Raw genomic sequence first — 19,684 nt, 5'->3', positions numbered from 1 at the left:
TAGGAAAAGGGATTCCCTTCCCCCTTGCGCTTCCCAGGTGAGGCGATGCCTTGCCCTGCTTCAGCTCTCGCTGGTTGGGCTGCAGCAGCTGACCAGCACCGATTGTCCCTCACTCCCTAGTGAGATGACCCCAGTACCTCAGTTGAAAATGCAGAAATCACCGGTCTTCTCTGTTGCTCGCGCTGGGAGTTGGAGACTGGAGCTGCTCCTATTCGGCCATCTTGCTCCGCCCCCCTATTTATTTTCCGCAGTATATATTGTTAACCAAACCTCCTTTTTAAAATGCTAGGTAGTTATATTTAAAAACTTGCCACCTTCAGATTGATCTGTCTCTTGAGCAGGATTATAATTAACCTCTTTACAGTTACCAAATGGAAATGAAGGGGCCACAGCACTGGTGCTGAGTCACAGTCAGATGCCATGGGGGCCAGATGGACTTAAAGAAATAGCAAACAAGAAAGGGGGAAAATAAAACTCTGATAGCTACATCAAATAGGCAGTGGTACTGGGAATTTGTTCATCCTTTTAGTTACTTAGTTCGAACATTTCTGCTTTGTTATGTAAGAAAGTGCTAGTTCTTGAAAACTTCTGTATTTTCTGGTTTTTTCTTACAAAAATGCAAGATATATACACAGATACATATATACACATATGTATATTATACACATACATATGTGTATATACCTGTACACATACATATATATATACACACACACATATAGTGTTTTTCTTAAAGTGTATCTCTACTAGTGTATTTTAATTAAAATGGCAAACCAGTGACCCAAAGAAGGTAGCTAGGAGGCCCTATAGTTGATACCATAGTAGGGAAATGTATTGACTAATTTTCCTAATTGAACGCTGACTAGTGTTCTCTAGAGGGACAGAAGTGTTAGGATAGATGTATATATGAAGGGGAATTTATTAAGGAGTATTGACTCACATGATCATGGTGAAGTCCCACGATAGGCCGTCTGCAAGCTGACAAGGAAGCCAGTCCAAGTCCCAAAACCTTAAAAGTAGGGAAGCCGACAGTGCAGCCTTCAGTCTGTGGCCAAAGGCCCCAAGAGCCCCTGGCAAACCGCTGGTGTAAGTCCAAGAGTCCAAAAACTGAAGAACTTGGAGTCTGATGTTCAGGGGCAGGAAGCATCCACCACAGGAGAAAGATGAAGGCCAGAAGACTCAGCAAACCTGCTCTTTCCACTTTCTGCCTGCTTTATTCTAGCCACGCTGGCAGCTGATTAGATGGTGCCCATCCAGATTGAGGTGGATCTGCCTCTCTGAGTCCACTGACTCAAATGTTAATCTCCTTTGGCAACACCCTCACAGACACACCTAGGAACAATACTTTCTATCCCTCAATCCAATCAAGTCGACACTCAATATTAACCATTGCAGGAAGGTTCCATATCTTCTTCTCTTGAAGACTCTCCCATGGCTCTCTCCACATTTAGATTAAGTCTCCTTGTCATTTCTATATAAATTTTTTGGCAAATACTTAACTTGTGAGGTAAGGTGGTCAGTCTTATTTTAAGTCCACCAAATTATTTAATTGTAAAAGCTGAATAGTTTGTATAAATTTACATCTTTATAAGGTACTATATGATCTAAAATATATGTTTTTCATTTCAGTCTGTGAAGAATTCCCTAATAAAATAGAAGTACAGCCCAGATAAGGTTATGAAGTGTTACTTGTTTACTAGCTTTGTGATGATAATTTTTTTTAAATGTATATTTATGGAGCATCGCTATGTTCCATAATTGCCCTTTGCACTGCAGGGGACAGAGTGGAGTGGTGAATAACACAGATAGGGTGCTGCCATCACAGGTTGTATATTTTAGTGTGGTATAGGGGAGAGTGGTGAGACAACAAGCGTGTATAGATAAAGAGAATAATTACAGAGGATGATAATTGCTCTGAAGAAATAAAGCAGAGTAACTGGATAGCTAGAAGGAGAGTAGCCAGTGGGAAGGCTACTTTAGGAATAGTGATTGGAGAAGACATCTTTGAAAAGATGACATTTGAGCTGAGATGTGAAAAAATTTAAAGGCCAGCCATATGAAGAACTAGGGCAAGAACTTGTAGACAGAGGGAGTAGCTAGGGCAAAGTTAGTTTCTCAGTAAAAACGAGCTCAGTGTTTAGAGGAGCAAAAAGAAGTCAGGCAGGCTAGAGCAAGTGCTTTAGAGAAGGAAATATGAGAGGAGAGCAAAGGCCAGACAAACAGTCTTGTAGACCACAGTAAAAAGTAAGGATTTATTCCAATTGCAATGGGAAGCTTTTGGAGGACACTGAGCAGTGGCATGATACGTAAAAAGATAATTATGGCTGCTGTGCAGTGGGGCAAAGGTAGTTGTAAGAATGGAAGCTGGAAAAGCAACTAGGAGTCTATTGGAGTGTTTCAGGTTAAGTAATGTTAGTGATTTATTAGACTAAAAATGTAGTAATAAAGACAGGAGTAGATAGATAGGTTTGGGATATGTATTTTATGTTTCAAAATACAAATTAGGGGATCATTATATGTAGCTTTCTCATATTCATAAGTTTCTGTTCCATTTTTACTGCTCTGTTTCAGATCCTTTTTTCCTCTTGCCCACAGTCACTTACTTGTTTAATTGTTTTCTTGGGATCTAGTGTTTTTCCACTTATAGTCCATTCCATGTGTTATAGCCTAATCACTCTACTCAAAGCACATTTATAATCATTCTATTTGCCTAATTCAAAACTTTATATGACTCCCTGTGGCCTGAAGAAGAATGGACTTACTCAGTTTCTCTAATACATACCCAGTTCCCTTTTAGACAAGTGCTTCTAGCATTATTCAATGAACAGGTTTTGTGCTTTCTATTTTCCATGTTTTGGAATATTGCATGCTCTCCTCTGCTAGAATGCTGCTTCCCTCCTCTGCTTCCTGTTAGATTCCTGACTGCTCATCATTCAAGGCCTGAATTCATCACCTGAGTTTATGAAACATTTTCCAGTCTTGGCAATTGGAAATTATTTGTGCCTAGTCTGTGTTCTGTAGAATTTTCTTAATAACTTTTTAATATTATTTAATTTTGTTTGGTCTTGTATTTATTTAGGTCCATCTGCCAGTGTATTCAATACATTTATATTAATCTCCTTAGTGTGCCAGGCTGTAGAGATGCCAAGATAAATGTGACATGGACGCTTAAGAAGCTTACAGACAAAACAGGAAAAAAAAAGTTACAATGCAGGATTATTGGTCCCATTAACAGAAGCAGTATGTACAAGAGCTCTTGTGTTAGACCAGGTCTTGTCTTATCTTTCAAACCTAGTAGTAAACCCTTTGAGGGCATGGACCTAGTCTTGTTTTTGTCTCATTGCTCATCACCAAGTTGATACTTAATAAATGATCATTGATTGTGAATCTTATCACTGATGATCACTGTTGTTCAATTTTAGTAATTATCTCGAACATCTTTAAATTTTCAGAGACATAAGCATACTTTAAAAAATGCTATTATCAACTTTCTAGTGTGAGTTTAAACAAGATAATTTGACTTCATGAGCTGTGATTCTGCCATCATTTAATGTATTTGATCTGGATATGTCACTGTATTAAATATTATCTTCCCCTGCAGCCAATTTTAATATTCTTTTATGTCACTAACCCTTTTTTGCCTCAAAGAGTTTTGCATTCATTTCAATTAACTGTTCTTTATCTTAACCTAATGAGCTTGTTACTGTTCCCATTTTTATTACTGAAAAAACTGATAATCAAAAGGTAAATCAAGGAATTTCCATTTACAGCATTCTAATTTAGAACTTGAATTGTCTATTCTGAACAAATTTTGCCATGTTTTCAAAAGCTATAACGTTAAATGAAATTCAGTATTATTTAAAATGGTGGAAATAATGAGTTCAGGATAAAATTTCATTTCCATATTAGATGCCAAAGAAGTATGTTATTTGGTCTATCAAGGTCTATTCTAAAAATATATATGCAGCATCTATAACATCATTTGCAGATTAACATATTTATAAGCTATTGCCAAATAGTCTCATCTTTTCTTCAAATGTGTTTTCCCTCTTTCTTGAATTAAATGATTAAATTTCTTTAACTGACTTTTATAATTGTAACTTTGACCATATTTTAAAGTTTATCTGATTGCCTATTGATACGCTGTTATCATCTTCAATATTTGATCTTTCGTATTTCCAGTTATTGTAGTTAACATTTTAGGTAGCTCATTCATAATTTAATCATTCTTTTTCTTACTTATATCTCCATGGTGAGTTTTTAAAGATGCAGCTTTCTTGGGCCAGGTGTGGTGGCTCATGCCTTTAATCCCAGCACTCTGGGAGGCCAAGGCAGAAGGATCACTTGAGCCCAGGAGTTTGAGACCAGCCTGGGCAACATGACAAAACCCTGTCTCCACAAAAAACACAGAAATTAGCCAGACATGGTGGTACACACCTGTAGTCCCATCTACTTGGCAGGCTTCAGTGGGGGGCTCATTTGATCCCAGGAGGTTGAGACTTCAGTAAGCTGTGGTCACTCCAGTGCACTCCAGCCTGAGTTAAAGAGTGAGTTCCTGTCTCAAAAAAATGTAACTTTCTCGTCTTATTGTTTCCTTTTGTTTATAGTGTATATGTATGCCATGCTTCAGACATAATCTATTTAAGCAAATTTTGTCTTCTCAGTTTTTAAAATCTTACAGTTTGATATTTTGCAAGCAAACTTTGTCTTCTCAATTAAACTTTATTTGATATTTTCTGGATTCATTAGTAATTGCTTGCAAATAGAATGGAGCAGGTAGGGAAATTAAAAAATTCTTTAAATTCTTTTTTAAAAATTATAGATATGTGCTGTACTGTTTGGTAGATACCAGGCACATGTGGCTATTTAAATATAAATTTAAATTAAATAAAATTAAAAATTTTAGTCATCACAGTAGCTACATTAGCCATACAGCTGATAATGGCTACTGTATTGGACAACTCTTATAGAGGATACTTCCATTCTTACAGAAAGTTCTTTGGACAGCGGTGTATAGACAATTCACTATTATGCTCACCTCAGCAGCACATATACTAAAATTGGAATGATAAGTCATTATTGTTATATTTTTGTGTAATACATGATGTAAATGTCTACATTTTGTTTTTTATTCATGTTGAACTTTTACATATGGCCTCTGTGAAACATTCACTTTTATTTCTTTTCTCTCTCCTTTAGAAAACGACATGAATTTTTACAGTAAATAAGTCTTACCTGAATTTTTGATCAAATGTAGTTATTATGTTACACTGTAGTATGTGGATGGAAACTAGATTAATTTTGAATTTTTTTGCTATGTTAAACATATTCAAAAGTGATTTTACTGAGTAATTTATTGATTTTTTTTTTTTAATTTAAAGATTCTCTTTCTCCTAGTAATTTGGTCCGTTGATGTCACACTTTACAAAGTTAAGATGTCCTAAATGTCGGTATCTCCTACACAGTTTCCTCCAAGCCCATTTTTTTATTTAAATAAAAAACAAATTCCTCTGGGAAGAAGTATTTTACAAGCAATTTCAGAGCAGAATTGATTTTGGTGTGTGTTAATGCCGACAATCTGCCCAGTGTTAAAATGTTAAAGAGAAAAAAAAAATACAAGCTGCCATATTCCTGTGATCACACCAAAATAGCAGCTTGTATTTATATTTTCAGTCTCCTCGAGGTGGACGCAGGCACACATGAATGAGTGGATGTACTTGGTGTTGTGTTGTGATTTCATTTAATGCAGGCAAAGTACATGCTTTTGCATGCACGACCAGCCCTCACATATGCACTTGTTCACAGCCGAGAAAGTGAAAACTACAACACAAGCCGCTCTCTAAGAGTTGTCGGCAACCTGTGTGTGTGTTTCTTAAATATTAAAGAGGGGGAAAAACAGATTTTCAGGAATATGAGAAATAATTCTTCTGTCAAATGGCCTGTGGTCCTTCCTCATTTGACACTTAAGGTAAAAACAAAATAATTACTATTGCATATGTATATTTAGTATTTTCCTGTACTGCTCCTATACTGTTTTAAAGTATATTTTTCCCATTTCTGTTTCATTTAAGCGTGCAAATTCTTAGCATACATTTATTCTAATTTGTGAGATTTTTAAAAACTTAAAAATTTTTTTTCAGTATTTTAATGAAAATATAGGTCTATTTGCTACAGAACATATAGTTGCAGTGCTTTCATTAGCACCCTGGTGCTCCTTATCTTCGGAATTTAGGAGCAGTAGTACATAGGGGCAGCACAGTTATAGGGGTACCTTCTGAACTGCTGACCAATAGAATTTTTGCTTTTCAGATTTTCTTTGTTTTAAATGAGCCCAGATTTTTAAGGACTATTTATAGTTGTAGATTTATATGATTATGAGAAGGTTAAAAAGTAAAGTTTGATGAGCAGTAAAATAATATTCCCAGTGGGCATAGCCTGTTTGGTAGTGTAACACAGTCTTTTTAGAACATTTCAGCAGATTTAGAATTGAAGCAGCTTTGGTACTTTGGGGTAATGCTTTGTATTTAATTTTTTTCTTAATTATTGAAAAACTTCAAAATAAAGTCTGTATTTCCATTTGTGACACAGTGTCATCTGGCACTGAAAGTACATGTACAGTATATCTGCCTACATTTATATTTTTTCCTAATTTTTCACCGTTATGGTAGGAACAGAAAGATGTTTTTGGAGGAGTGGAGGAGTGGGGTAAAGGGCTTGTTACATGACTCAGGCATGTAGAACTAGAAAGAACCTTAGATGAAAACCTCTACTTAGATGGTGACAGGTCCCATCTCCTGAACTGTAGCCACACCTGCCTTCTCCCAACCTTGTATCCTGTCATCCCAAACCGCCCCCTCTTCTTTTTGTTTTTGCTTAATCTTCCCAAATGTATAGTGATTTCTTACTCTACCTTCCTTGTTAACCTCTTGGAGATTTTTCTGCTGTCCTCTTGGGCTGAGTCCTACTCATTTTCATCACAATAAATTACTACTTTCTCTTTTTTTCACTTTAAAAAATTCAGTATTCACCTCCTGTTTATGAACTATGAAAGCTATATGTCATTCTTTTCTTCATTGCAAAAAATAAATTAAAGAAAGCAGAACCTTGTTCAGGCTTTCCTTTTGCATTGCCTTTATATTCCTAGTCCCTGATTGTATCGTCTTAATTTTCCTTAAAGGTTTGGTTGTTTGTAAGGCTTGTAGGTATATTTGTTCATTCGGCAAATACTACTTGAGAAATTACTGTGTGTCAGCCACTGTTTTAGAAGTTGAAGATTCAAATAAAGAAAAGACTGCCTCTTCTGTTCTTTAATACATAATGCATATTTTATTGTAATTATCTTCTTTTAAAATTATCTGTAAGATGTCTGTTTTTTTCTCCTAGATTTTCTTGAGTTCATATGTTTTGTATCTTCATATTTTCCAGTACTTGGCACCCATTGTAAGCATTTGTGTCATTAATAGTCATCTAGTAAAATCCGTTTATTTTGCAAAGGTGAAAAGTTGAAGCTCAGAAAAACTATGACAAAAATAAGCAAATATAACTTGTTAATGGCCGAAATGGAAATGGTACCTGGGACTTCTGTTTTTCCACTACTCTATAATTTATGTTAATCTTGTTTGCCTAGATTTAATGCTTCATCAAGAAACATTTATTAAGTACCTTCAGTGTGCAAGCACTTAGTGAAGCAAAACGGGACAGAAACATAAATGAATTAGTATCTCAAATGTTATTCAAAAAGTGGTGGAGACTAAATAAGTAGATACTGTTTCTGCCCTCTGGGTTTATATATTGTAATGCAATGTTTCTCAACCTTGGGAATGTTAGCATTTTGGACCAAGTCTTTGTTTTGAGAGGTTGTTTTGCACACTGTAGGATGTTTAGCAGATCCCTGATCTCTGCTTGCTAGAGCTGTGAGGCATGCTTTTAAAAATCTTCCTTTATCAGATGGAGAGATTACAAAAATTTTCTCCCATTCTGTAGGTTGCCTGTTCACTCTGTTGATAGTTTCTTTTGCTATGTAGAAGCTCTTTAGTTTAATTAGATCCCATTTGTCAATTTTGGTTTTTGTTGCCATTGCTTTTGGTGTATTAGTCATGAAGTCTTTGTTCATGCCTATGTCCAGACTGGTATTGCCTAGGTTTTCTTCTAGGGTTTTTATGGTTTTAGATCTTACGTTTAAGTCTTTAACCCATCTTGAGTTAATTTTTGTATAAGGTGTAAGGAAGGGGTCCAGTTTCAGTTTTCTGCATATAGCTAGCCAGTTTCCCCAACACCATTTATTAAATAGGGAGTCCTTTCCACATTGCTTGCTTTTGTCATGTTTGTCAAAGATCAGATGGTTGTAGATGTGTGGTGTTATTTCTCAGGCCTCTGTTCTGTTCCATTGTTCTATATATCTGTTTTGGTTCCAGTACCATGCTGTTTTGGTTACTATAGCCTTGTAGTATAGTTTGAAGTTAGGTAGCATGATGCTGCCAGCTTTGTTCTTTTTGCTTAGGATTATCATGGCTATATGGGCTCTTTCTTGGTTCCATATGAAATTTAAAATAGTTTTTTTTAATTCTGTGAAGAAAGTCAAAGATAGGTTGGTGGAAATAGCATTGAATCTATAAATCACTTTGGGCAGTATGGCCATTTTCATGATATTGATTCTATCCATGAGTATGGAATGTTTTTCCATTTGTTTGTGTCCTCTCTTATTTCCTTGAGCAGTGGTTTATACTTCTCCTTGAAAAGGTCCTTCACATCCCTTGTAAGTTGTACTCCCAGGTATTTACAAAGAACTTAAACAAATTTACAAGAAAAAAACAACCCCATCAAAAACTGGGTGAAGGATATGAACAGACATTTCTCAAAGGAAGACATTTATGTGGCCGACAAACTTTTGGGGAAAAAAAAAACAAAAAAAACCCTCATCATCACTGGGCATTAGAGAAATGCAAATCAAAACCACAATGAGATACCATCTCACACCAGTTAGAATGGCGAGCATTAAAAAGTCAGGAAACAACAGATGCTGAAGAGGATGTGGAGAAACAAGAACGCTTTTGGTGGGAGTGTAAATTAGTTCAACCATTGCGGAAGACAGTGTGGCGATTCCTCAAGGATCTAGAACCAGAAATACCATTTGACCCGGCAATCCCGTTAATGGGTACATACCCAAAGGATTATAAATCATTCTGCTATAAAGACACATGCACACGTATGTTTATTGCAGCACTGTTCACAATAGCAAAGACTTGGAACCAGCCCAAATGCCCATCAGTGATAGACTTGATAAAGAAAATGTGGCACATATATACCATGGGATACTAGGCAGCCATAGAAAAGGAAGAGTTCATGTCCTTTGCAGGGACGTGTATGAAGCTGGAAACCATCATTCTCAGCAAACTAACACAGGACCGGAAAACCAAACACCACGTGTTCTCACTCATAAGTGGGAGTTGAACAATAAGAACACATGGACACAGGGAGGGGAACATCACACACTGGGGTCTGTTCGGGGGTTGGGAGCCTAGGGGAGATTCCACGTTAGGAGAAACCTAATGTGGATGATGGGCTGAAGGGTGCAGCAAACCACCCTGGCATGTATATACCTAATGTAACAAACCTCCTCATTCTATACATGTTTCCCAGAGCTTGAAAGTATAATTAAAAAAAAAAAAAGGGTCACATGACACAGCAAGTGGATCATGTAGAAAGAAGGTGTTAGCATAAGACTGGATGCTATTTTATGCACCAATATTATAACCAGTAAGTATCATTGATCACTTAGTAAATTCAGTTTTATACCATCACTGAAAAAATAAATAAAAAATAAAAATTCTAAGGACCTTTTGTTTGTCTGAAGGATTCTTTGTGGCATCATCTTAGAGCTTTCTGAGTTCTTAATAAAGGCTTTTACAGTCACAACTTTGATTTCATCTTTAGTTCTTGCCTTTCTGTCTTTTTCGTAGATTTGATCTTTGCCCAGAAGCAGTGTGTTAATGTTGGTATCATTTGTTGACTTGAGAAGCTGGGAATGAGAAAAAGCTTTATTTTTAAACCAAGCAAGTTCTAGCACCTTTATGTTTACCAGTTACTCCTTTTGTTTTTTCTCTTCTTACATTCTACTATATGTAATACAAATAAACCAGACAGTACCTTCAGTACTCTGCCTGGATATCTCCTTAGCTAGATCACTCAGTTTATCAGATTCATTTTCTGTGTTCCATATAACTAGAAGCTATCATATTGCCAGACTTTCTGTCTTTCTGTCTTTCTTACAGACTTTCTGTAATGTTTTCCTCACTTTCATTTAAGCCCTCACTGGCAGCCTCTTTGCAGATTGTCTTTTGCTAATAGTCTTTTCCCCACAGCCTTCATTTCTCACTCATGCTCTCCTGAAGGTCCTTCAGTCTTCTATCCAGTCCCATAGGCATTTCTACCACATATTTAGGTTTCTGTTTTTTTGGGTTTTTTTTTTTGTTGTTGTTGTTGTTTTTGATACAGCACGCCCGTTTCAGATATCAAAACCTCTATTATATTTTGCTACATAATTAACCAAAATTAGTGGCTTAAAACAACAATCAATTATTATTTCATGGTTGCTGTGGATCAGGAGTTTGGGAGCAATGTAGCTTAGGAATGTTTCATGAGATTGCAGTCATGTGGTTACTGGAGCTGCAGACATTTGATGGCTTGACTATGGCTGGAGTATCCACTTTGGTTCCTCTCTGTGTGGATCTCTTTAAGGCACTGCTTTAGGGTCCTCCTTCAGAAGATACTTTCTTCAGATCAAGCGATCCAAGAAAGAAAAAGAGCCATGTAGAAGCTATGTTATTTTTATGCCATTACCTCAGAAGGGAAATGTGAGAATTAAAGAATTTGCAGTCATAGTTTTAAAAGCAGTACAATCCCAATGGAGTTTTCAAGGTCTTCCCCATGATCTTTTTCATTCTGTCCACTGGAAGGGGAAATGTGTAGGGAGGCCTGCCTGTGGGGAAGTTAGGGGAGTGTCTTTCGTGGTGACACATAATTTCCACTCTCATTCCATTGGCTAGCACTCAGGTCACATGACCACAGCTAACTGAAAAGGAAGCTGGGAAATTAAATCCAGCTATGTGACTGAAAAGAAGAGAAAACAGGTTTGGTTGAATAGGGAGAATGGAAATGACCAACCAAAATAGGGAACACAGGAAGAAAAAGAATTGTGTCTTTCAGTATGTCTGTTTTTATTCCATATCAAATTGTTTCTTGTTGTGGTCTTGGCTTGATTGTTCAGTTTTTCTTTAGTAAAACAATAAACCACAGTAAGGTATTACAGTTATTTTGGTGGTTAATAGTATTCTAGGGAGTTTTCGTCAGCTCATTTAAAAATTTTGGATGAGTGCTTGTTTTGATTTTCTGTTTTTGAAATATGGGCATAACAACAGTTATTGTTCCTTCAAGTCCTTCTGTGCTTCTTTGTCCTATCGCATGATTATAAACCCTCACCAAGGGCTTTCCTTTTTCCCCTGGGGCATCTTATTGAATACTTGCATCTTCAGTATTTCATCTGGGCCCAATGCTTTGTCTATTTTAATACTTCTAATTACCTAATTATATACTATAATGTGGTGACAAAACCCTTTATCATCTTACTCTTTTCTTAACCCTTTTCTTGCTTAGGAAAGATTCTTTTTGTCTCTTTGTTGCCTGCATTACAGATAGCCCAGGTATTTGCCTGCCTTCCCTTTATTGTCTGTATTATGACAGACCATTGCCCTGTTGAATGTCTTTCCAACTATCAGGCGCCTGGGTTCCTGGTTATTGGGGCTCCAAAGTTGGTGTTTAATTGTTCTCCATCCCTTACTTTTCAGTTCACTTCTACACACTGTAGTCATATGAGACCATATCCACATGGCAAATAGGATACTCTAGTTGTCATGAACTACTTTTGTTACAGAATTAGTAGCCATTCTATCATGTATAGATCTTTGTGTAATAAATGCAGTATGTATCCATGAGCCAAATGTAATAGAAATCAGTAAGATTTTAAAAAATTATGTGAATTGTATTTCAGGATAGCTAAAAATTGATGAAGGAATTTTTTTTCATTTTATCTATGTCTTAATAAAGGAAGAAAAAATATGATAGAATTATAGTTTTACTATTTTATGACTTTTAATGAATTATCAGATTTAGGCAGTGATCATTAACAGTTGTTAGAATCACCGAAAGTGGGATACATTAATGTTAGGTGCCTCCTGATGGAAGTACACAACACCAACTTATCACTGCATTGAAATCACCTCAAGCTTAAAACAACAGAATTTATTTTGTTGTTGAATCTACAACTTGGGCAGGGCTCAGTAGGATAGTGTATCTCTGTTCCACATGGTGTTGGCTGCGGTAGCTTGAAGTCCAGGGTCTGGCATCATCTGAAGGTTTGCTCACTTACCCATCTGGTTGTTGAAGCTGGTTCTCAGGTGAGACCTCCTCTCAAGCTGTGGTGGGAACACCTGAGATGGCCTTTTCATATGGCTGCTTGGCTTCCTCACAGCATGGTGGCCTGGTTCTGAGAATGTGTCCAGAGAGAGTCAGACAGAAGCTGTGTTCCAGCACCACTTTTGACACATTTATTTTGTGAGAAAACTGGTCACTAAGGCCAGCACATACTCAAAGGGAAGAGAGTCGGACTCTTTCATCTTTCTATGGGAGGAGTATCAAAGAATTTGCAAACGTGTTCTTAAATTATATCATCTATAGATGAGACAAGAAGAATCTTGTCGAAAACTTGAATCTGATAAAGTCTCTAGGTCTAAGTGCCAGTTTGTAGGAAATGCAGGGGAAAGGGGAATCGTTAAATAAGACAATGGAGGCACAATACATAAAATTCCGAATGTGGGAAGCTTCTACAGGATAAAAATCTGGTTTCTTTAACAAATACGTTGCAAGATAAAAAAGAGAAGAAGGACAAGTCTGTAGATTAAAGGAATCTTAAGAGATATATCAACAAATTGCAGTGTACTGACAGATATTTCTTGGCTCTTAACAAAGTGTTAAGAATTTTTGGACAGTCACAGAAATTTGAACATTTATTGGATATTTGATTACTAGATTATTATTTTTATTAGTAGTAATGTTACAATGGCACTATGGGATATTTTTGCTTTTTTTGTTTGTTTGTTTTGTTCTTTGAGACAGGGTCTTGTTCTCTTGCCTAGGCCAAAGTGCAGTGGTGCAAACATGGCCCACTGCAGCCTCTGACCTCTGAGGCTCAAGCGATCCTCCCACCTCAGCCTCCCAAATAGCTGGGACTACAGGTGTGTGCCAACATACCCAGCTAATTTATTTTTACATTTTTTTTTTTTTTTGTAAAGGCAGGGTCTCACTATGTTGCCCAGGCTGTTCTCAAACTCCTGGGCTCAAGCGATCCTCCCGCCTTGGCCTTTCGAAGTGCTGGGATTATAGGTGTAAGCCCCTTCACCTGGCCTATGGTTATGTTTTTAAAGAGTGCTTGTCTTTTAGAAATACACATTGCAGTATTTATAGATATAATGATGTCTGGGATTAGCTTCAAAATAATGCAATATTGGGGAGGAATATATGTAAAAAAAATGATAAGTCATGAAACTAGCCGATGGGTAGATTGGGGTTCAGTTTACTGTTGTCTTTTCTTTATAAATGTTTGAATTTTCTATAATGAAAGATTTTTAAAACTTATAATTAAACCTATGTTGCCTACCAATTTTGGTTTATTTCAAGGTAGAAAACAAACTTACACACCAAATGTTTGTGATGGCTCTTATTATTACTGTGTACTATGTAAAATTTGTTTAAATACAGTTTCTTCACACATCTGAGAGAGAAACTTAAATACTGATCAATTGAGTCTAAACTGAAATATGACTTTTACCCTAAAGTAAAGATTTAAGACTATTTTAGTCTAAATTCCATTAGGGACTACTTAATCTTTGCTGTTCATCTCTATTTTTAGAGTTTTACCCTCACCTGTTTTACATCTCAATTTTTATTTTATGGACAAATGTAGAAAGAAAGACTTTCTGTTAATAATAACATTTGTTTCCAGTTCCTACTTAGTGTGGGTTTTTTTCCTTTCTGTTTTATTTTCCTAGCAGATATTTTGGTTTGAATAAATTAGGAACCTCTACAGTTTTAATTCTAAATTTGTCTCTTATTTCCATGAAACTGTAGAGTCATTGTTGATTTTTCAAAACCTGAATAATTGTTGCATCTAGTGTTGTTAGTATTCTGTGCTTTTAATTATGTTTCAAAAACAGATTTGCCTTTCCAATGATACTTGGGTTACACTGATGTTCAAATTATGTTACCTAGCCTGAATCCACACCATCTAGCATGGGGTAAATAAAACCTAGAAGTTTAATGAGTGGTAGGGAAGCTATTTTGCAACTTACAACATATCAAAAACAGATTATTACTATTCCTAGATACGCTGCTCACTGTACTTTTCTCTCATATTTCTTATACCTATAAATGTGACGTCTTCTGGATTGAATCCTGATACTGTGACCATGAAGTATTTTTTGTAGGAAATATGTTATTGTTTAGGTATGTTCATCAACCTTCAGAGCTAGGTTCTTATGTGTAACTCTTAAGTCATGGAGTTTTACCTAAATGCATTTCTCAGATTAATTTATAACCGATTAGGGAAGCAGTTGGAAAGTGCTGCTGTTCTGTTAACTACCCAGATACATTGGCAGAGGTATTATTCTTCTGTGCTTCTGTTTACTTGCCTGTTAATCTCTGAGTTGGACTGGATAATTTCCAAAGACTCAGCACAAAATTCTGATTTTCAGTTCTTTTTCCAACTTTTGAAATAGTTTTGAAAACTTTACTTCTTTTTCAGAGCTTTTCTATATCTTTCTACCTTACTTATTTGATGCAATGGATTCTTCATCATTTAATGAACAAGTTGTAGTTTTCTAACAAAGAGAGTGCCATGAAACTTCACAAATTAGCACTTCAGCATTGTAGAGCAGAATCATAGTTGGTGTGCTGTTGCATAGATATGCTATGTCTGCATAATACACATTTTCAATTGATTTGATATTTGCTAAAAGTAGGCAATTTAAATTACTACTTGCAATTGAATTCTTGTAGATCTGTAGTTTTTAATCTTGAAAGTGGTTAGTATGCATTTAAATGAAACCAGGAATTGATATATAGTGTGCTAAAAGAAAAACTTCAGCCGAATTAAATTTAATGAAGTTTAATTGAGCAATGAACGATTTGTGAATCGGGCAGCCTTCCGAGTCAGAGTAGGCTCAGAGACGCCAGCACAGCCACATAGTGGAAGATTTATAGACAGAAAAAGGAAAGTGACATAAAGATAACAGAAGTGAGGTACAGAAACAGCTGGATTGGTCACAGGTTAGTGTTTGCCTTATTTGAACATGGGTTGAACAGTTGGCTACATTTGATTGGCCAAAACTCGATGATTGGCAGACATGTAGGCTACCGTCTGTTTACAGCTCCACTTGTGTTCACAATATACAGAGAAACCTTCAGAGTGAACTTAAAATATGTAAGGAGGCAGCTTCAGGCTAAAGTTGACTTAACAAGTATACTTTACATTTTTAGTTTTTAGGTATTAAATTATTTATAGTTTATGGATACTCTTTGCAAAGTTAATGTAGCAGTTTTTAGTACTTTCTTTCATAATCAATTTTAGATTGTAACGGCTACACAGAATTTGGTTGTGCCAATGTGTGTAGAAAATTTCCAAAGAATAGATGAGGAAGGGGACATGCAAAATTATTAAGTCAGGTGATCCAGAATTTTGGGAATGAAGCCTACTCAAAGACAGAGTTAAATTTATGTTATGTAATGAGAAGGAGAGAAAATTTCACCTTTCAAAAGGATTATTCTGTTCTTAACTTAATGGCTAAGTTTCCCAAGAAATTTGTCTATACCAAGTTATTTTATTAACTACTTATCTTTTATCCTGATTACTTTAATTTGGGATATTTGATTTTTAAAGGCTTTAGCAACTTTCTTTTGTTCCAAAATGTCATTTTAAAAGTTTTTGTGTTTCTTTCCTACTTCAGTGCATTTGACATCATTCTGCAGTTTCTTTGGCTTCTCTGACATATGCTTACTCTTCAGCTTAATTTTTCTCTTCTTTAGAAGTTAATTATGCCACCCCTGTTTGAACTCTGATGCCTGGATAGGGACTGCCTGGGAGATCATCACATTAAGCTTTATGCAAATATGTGAAGCAAGCTTGCTCAGATCCTTAGGTTGTTTACTGGCCCCCCAAAAAGAGGCTTCCTTGCTGCCACAGAAAAGGCAAAACAAAACAAAACAAACAAACAACAACAACAAAAACCAAGCGAAACCTGTGTGGGCAGTTGCAGAACGGAGTTGTAAGCAAAAGTCAAATGAACAGATGAAGATAAAATGGGCCTTAATTTATTTAAAAAATTAGGACCAGAAAAAAAGATGCTTCACAGATCTCTAGCATAATTCACTGAAAACCGAGCTTGGACTAGAAAGTTATAACTGTCCAAGGCACCAACAAAGTAGCAGAGTGAAGCATAAAAGAGCGGAGGTCTCCAGAAATGAGAGGCAGTAAACCATTATAATATGATGTAAAACAGCCACTATTGCTCTTAAAAGACTCATTAAGGAATACTTTTCTGTTTCAGTAATGCTGTATGCCTTCATGCTCTGGGTCATCTTCCTCTCTACTCTCTCACGTTTTCTCTCAATTTTTAGTTCCAAAGCCACCTGATTTTGCAATCTCATTATCTAAAGTATCATTACTCAAATACTATTATAATAATGGCTTCTATTCCTGAATATCTACTACTTGTCAGGCACTGTTCTTGGTGCTCTCATATGGTCGCATCTTGATCACAAGATCAGTATTGGTATCCCTTCTTAACAGATGAGGCATTTAAGCAATCATTCACTGGAGGTTTCCTAACTAGAAATTATGCAACATGAATTTGAACACAGGCTTTTCTACTTGGGTTTGGGACTTTTAAATTTCATTTTATTAGATTGCACTCTTATATCCTTCCTACGCTACTCTTTCAGGTTTATTCCTCCATAGACTTAAATTAAAATACTGTTTTCTTTATCACTTCCTTATTCATAAATACAGATTTACTATGCTGTGTTTCCATAGTTGGAAATTCAGCATTCAAAGTTCTTTCCAGCTTTGCTCCACCTTTTCTTCTATCCCACTGTCCTGCTCCCAGCAGGCAGCGTTTCATGGAATTGTCTTTTCCTTCTGATTAATAATTACCGTGTTATGCTGCACTCTTGAAATACCCATTGCCTCCTGTGCCTCCATATCTTTCTTTCTGTGTTGATTACCTTTTCCACTGATGTTCCATGTTCTTTCTCGCCTGAAAATTATCGTTCAAACTCTGTAATTAAACCCAGTTGACTACTACTACTAGATGACATTCTCTCAGCCCTTATACATTGATTGTGTATTGTGTTGCTGTCAGTTTCTCTGGGTTCTTGCAGTTGTGGTGTTTTACTGCATTATAAAGAAATATTTAGAAGTCTGTATTTTAAGCAGATGAAAAGCTGATAGTGTGGTTATATGTAATAACTGAAGTGTTGATATTTTACATCAAGGAAAAAGAATGACAATCTTTTTTTGAAAAAAAAATAGTACTTTTACAAAATCACATTCTTATCCTAAAAACCAGTGGGCTAAAACAAAGCAAATCCCCATCCACAGACAGGTAGAATATAATTCAAAAACTATCATATTCACATATGTTCCATGAAGTATATGAAGCATGTGAAAAAATTTGAAATGTGAGTATGTTGAAGGATGTCATTTACCTCTGGGATATAATTATTTCCCCTTGCCTCACCCCTTTTTCATTCCCCACCAGAGGCATAAGTTGCATGGCAAACACAGGCTTGTTCTAAAATCTGAAGCTGCCCTTGCCTCGTCTTCGAGATTAGAATTTGAGAGTGATTCTTGAAACTGTGTTAGTCAGTTTCAATCTTGTATTTTCCTTTTCCAGGTTTCCTGAAATGCAGTTTTTCCAACAAGAAAATGTGAGGAAAATTCTTACAGATGTTCTTTTCTGTTATGCCAGAGAAAACGAGCAGTTGCTTTATAAACAGGTAATGAAAATATCTTACAGGTGGCATCCATTGACTCAAAATTTTCTATACAGCTTGACAAATGATAGAGCAATAATGTAGCCTTTATTGTATCCAAAGTTGTATCATAATGCTAAAGCAATCAGAGAGCTGCTTGTCAGCTGCATGGTGAGAAAGGTAAGCTCATTGAAGCACATATGCTTCTTCCTCATTATAAGACATTCCACCAAATTGTCTCCTTTAAGGTGTTCAGTCTTTTCTTTCAACTTTTGAGAGTTTGTTTATAAACAGCATCTTTGAAGGCAATCTAGTAATAAAATTTCAGAGTTGTATGTACAAATATTTTTCAGTATAGCATTTATAAATATATGACATGTCATGTAAAAAATAATCAAGTATCCTATTATCCTTTAAAACTTATCAGTAATAGAACTTCAGAAAGTTTCTTTAAATTTTTTGAAATGTGTATTTAGTTCCTTTGTTACCCTGTTATTTGACTCATCTCATTACTAAAGCAAAGAAGATTATTGGGTTGTTCTATATTATTGAAATGTAAATTATTTAATATATACAGATGTATTTACATTTTTTATTTAAGTTTATGGTGTTCTAATAAAAATACACACAGTTGGATATTTTTATGTATTTCTCCAAATGCAAATGAAGTGAGAATTCAAGCTAAATTCTTAAAATCTCTAATAATCAAAAGTTATAATGTATAGCTAATTCAGGACCACTGAACTTAAATTTAATATAATAGAAAACACTTATGGTAAAAGCAATGTATTTAATTTGAAATAAACTAGATTTAAGGATGGTAAAACATGTCATACTACAAATATACTAAATCATACATTTTTAATTATTGTATATACATAGAATATCCAAGGGAACTAATTTTATCTTATTTTTAACAGTAGTACTATTTTTCTGTATTAATTACCTGCTGACAATAGCTTATTAGAATTGGAAATGAAAAATAAATTGCATTTATAAGGGCAACCAAAAGCTATAACATGTCTAGAAAAAAATTAACAATAAAGATACAAAAAATATATGAAGAAAACTATAGGCCAGGTGCAGTGGCTTACACCTATAATCCCAGCACTTTGTAAGACTGAGGCACGGTGATTGGCTGAGCCCAGGAGTTTGAGACCAGGCTGGGCAACATGGCGAAACCCCGTCTTTACAAAAAAAACCCCACAAAATTAGCTGGTCATGGTGGTGCACACGTATAGTCTCAGCTACTTGGGAGACTGAGGTGGGAGGATCCCTTGAGACCAGGAGTTTCAGGCTGCAGTGAGCTGTGATTGATTCACTGCACTCTAGCTTGTGCGAAAGATTGAGATCCTGTCTCAGAAAAAAAAGAAGTTATTCAAGGATGTAAAGCAAGAATCAAATAAATAGAAAAATAGCAGTTTTTGGATGAGAAGACTTTAAGTAAAAATACTACTTCTTTATGTTTAAATGAATTATCATTCCAGTGATAACCTGAGTAAGATATGTGTTTTTTTAAAAAACTGGATACAGTTATTTTCAGTTGAGTGCCTAAAAACGTTACACTTATTTTAACGGAGATAATACAATTTAGGGATTAAAA

The 19,684-nt window shown here is 35.7% G+C and overlaps 1 protein-coding gene across 3 annotated transcripts in view; it reads left to right on the top strand.

Annotated features, from left to right (window-relative positions):
- The window catches only part of TBC1D5 (TBC1 domain family, member 5), a 582,411-nt gene that overhangs the window by 323,299 nt on the left and 239,428 nt on the right, over nucleotides 1-19,684 (top strand). For all 3 annotated transcript variants that reach the window (XM_011933724.1, XM_011933723.1, XM_011933725.1), the window contains one exon: nucleotides 18,003-18,105. In XM_011933724.1, coding sequence (XP_011789114.1) covers nucleotides 18,003-18,105 — 103 coding nt within the window. The remainder of the gene's footprint in view (nucleotides 1-18,002; nucleotides 18,106-19,684) is intronic.

Source organism: Colobus angolensis, unplaced genomic scaffold (assembly GCF_000951035.1).
Source record: "Colobus angolensis palliatus isolate OR3802 unplaced genomic scaffold, Cang.pa_1.0 Scaffold129, whole genome shotgun sequence".
In the NCBI taxonomy this organism is placed as follows: domain Eukaryota; kingdom Metazoa; phylum Chordata; class Mammalia; order Primates; family Cercopithecidae; genus Colobus; species Colobus angolensis.
This window is presented reverse-complemented; position numbering and strand designations above follow the sequence as displayed.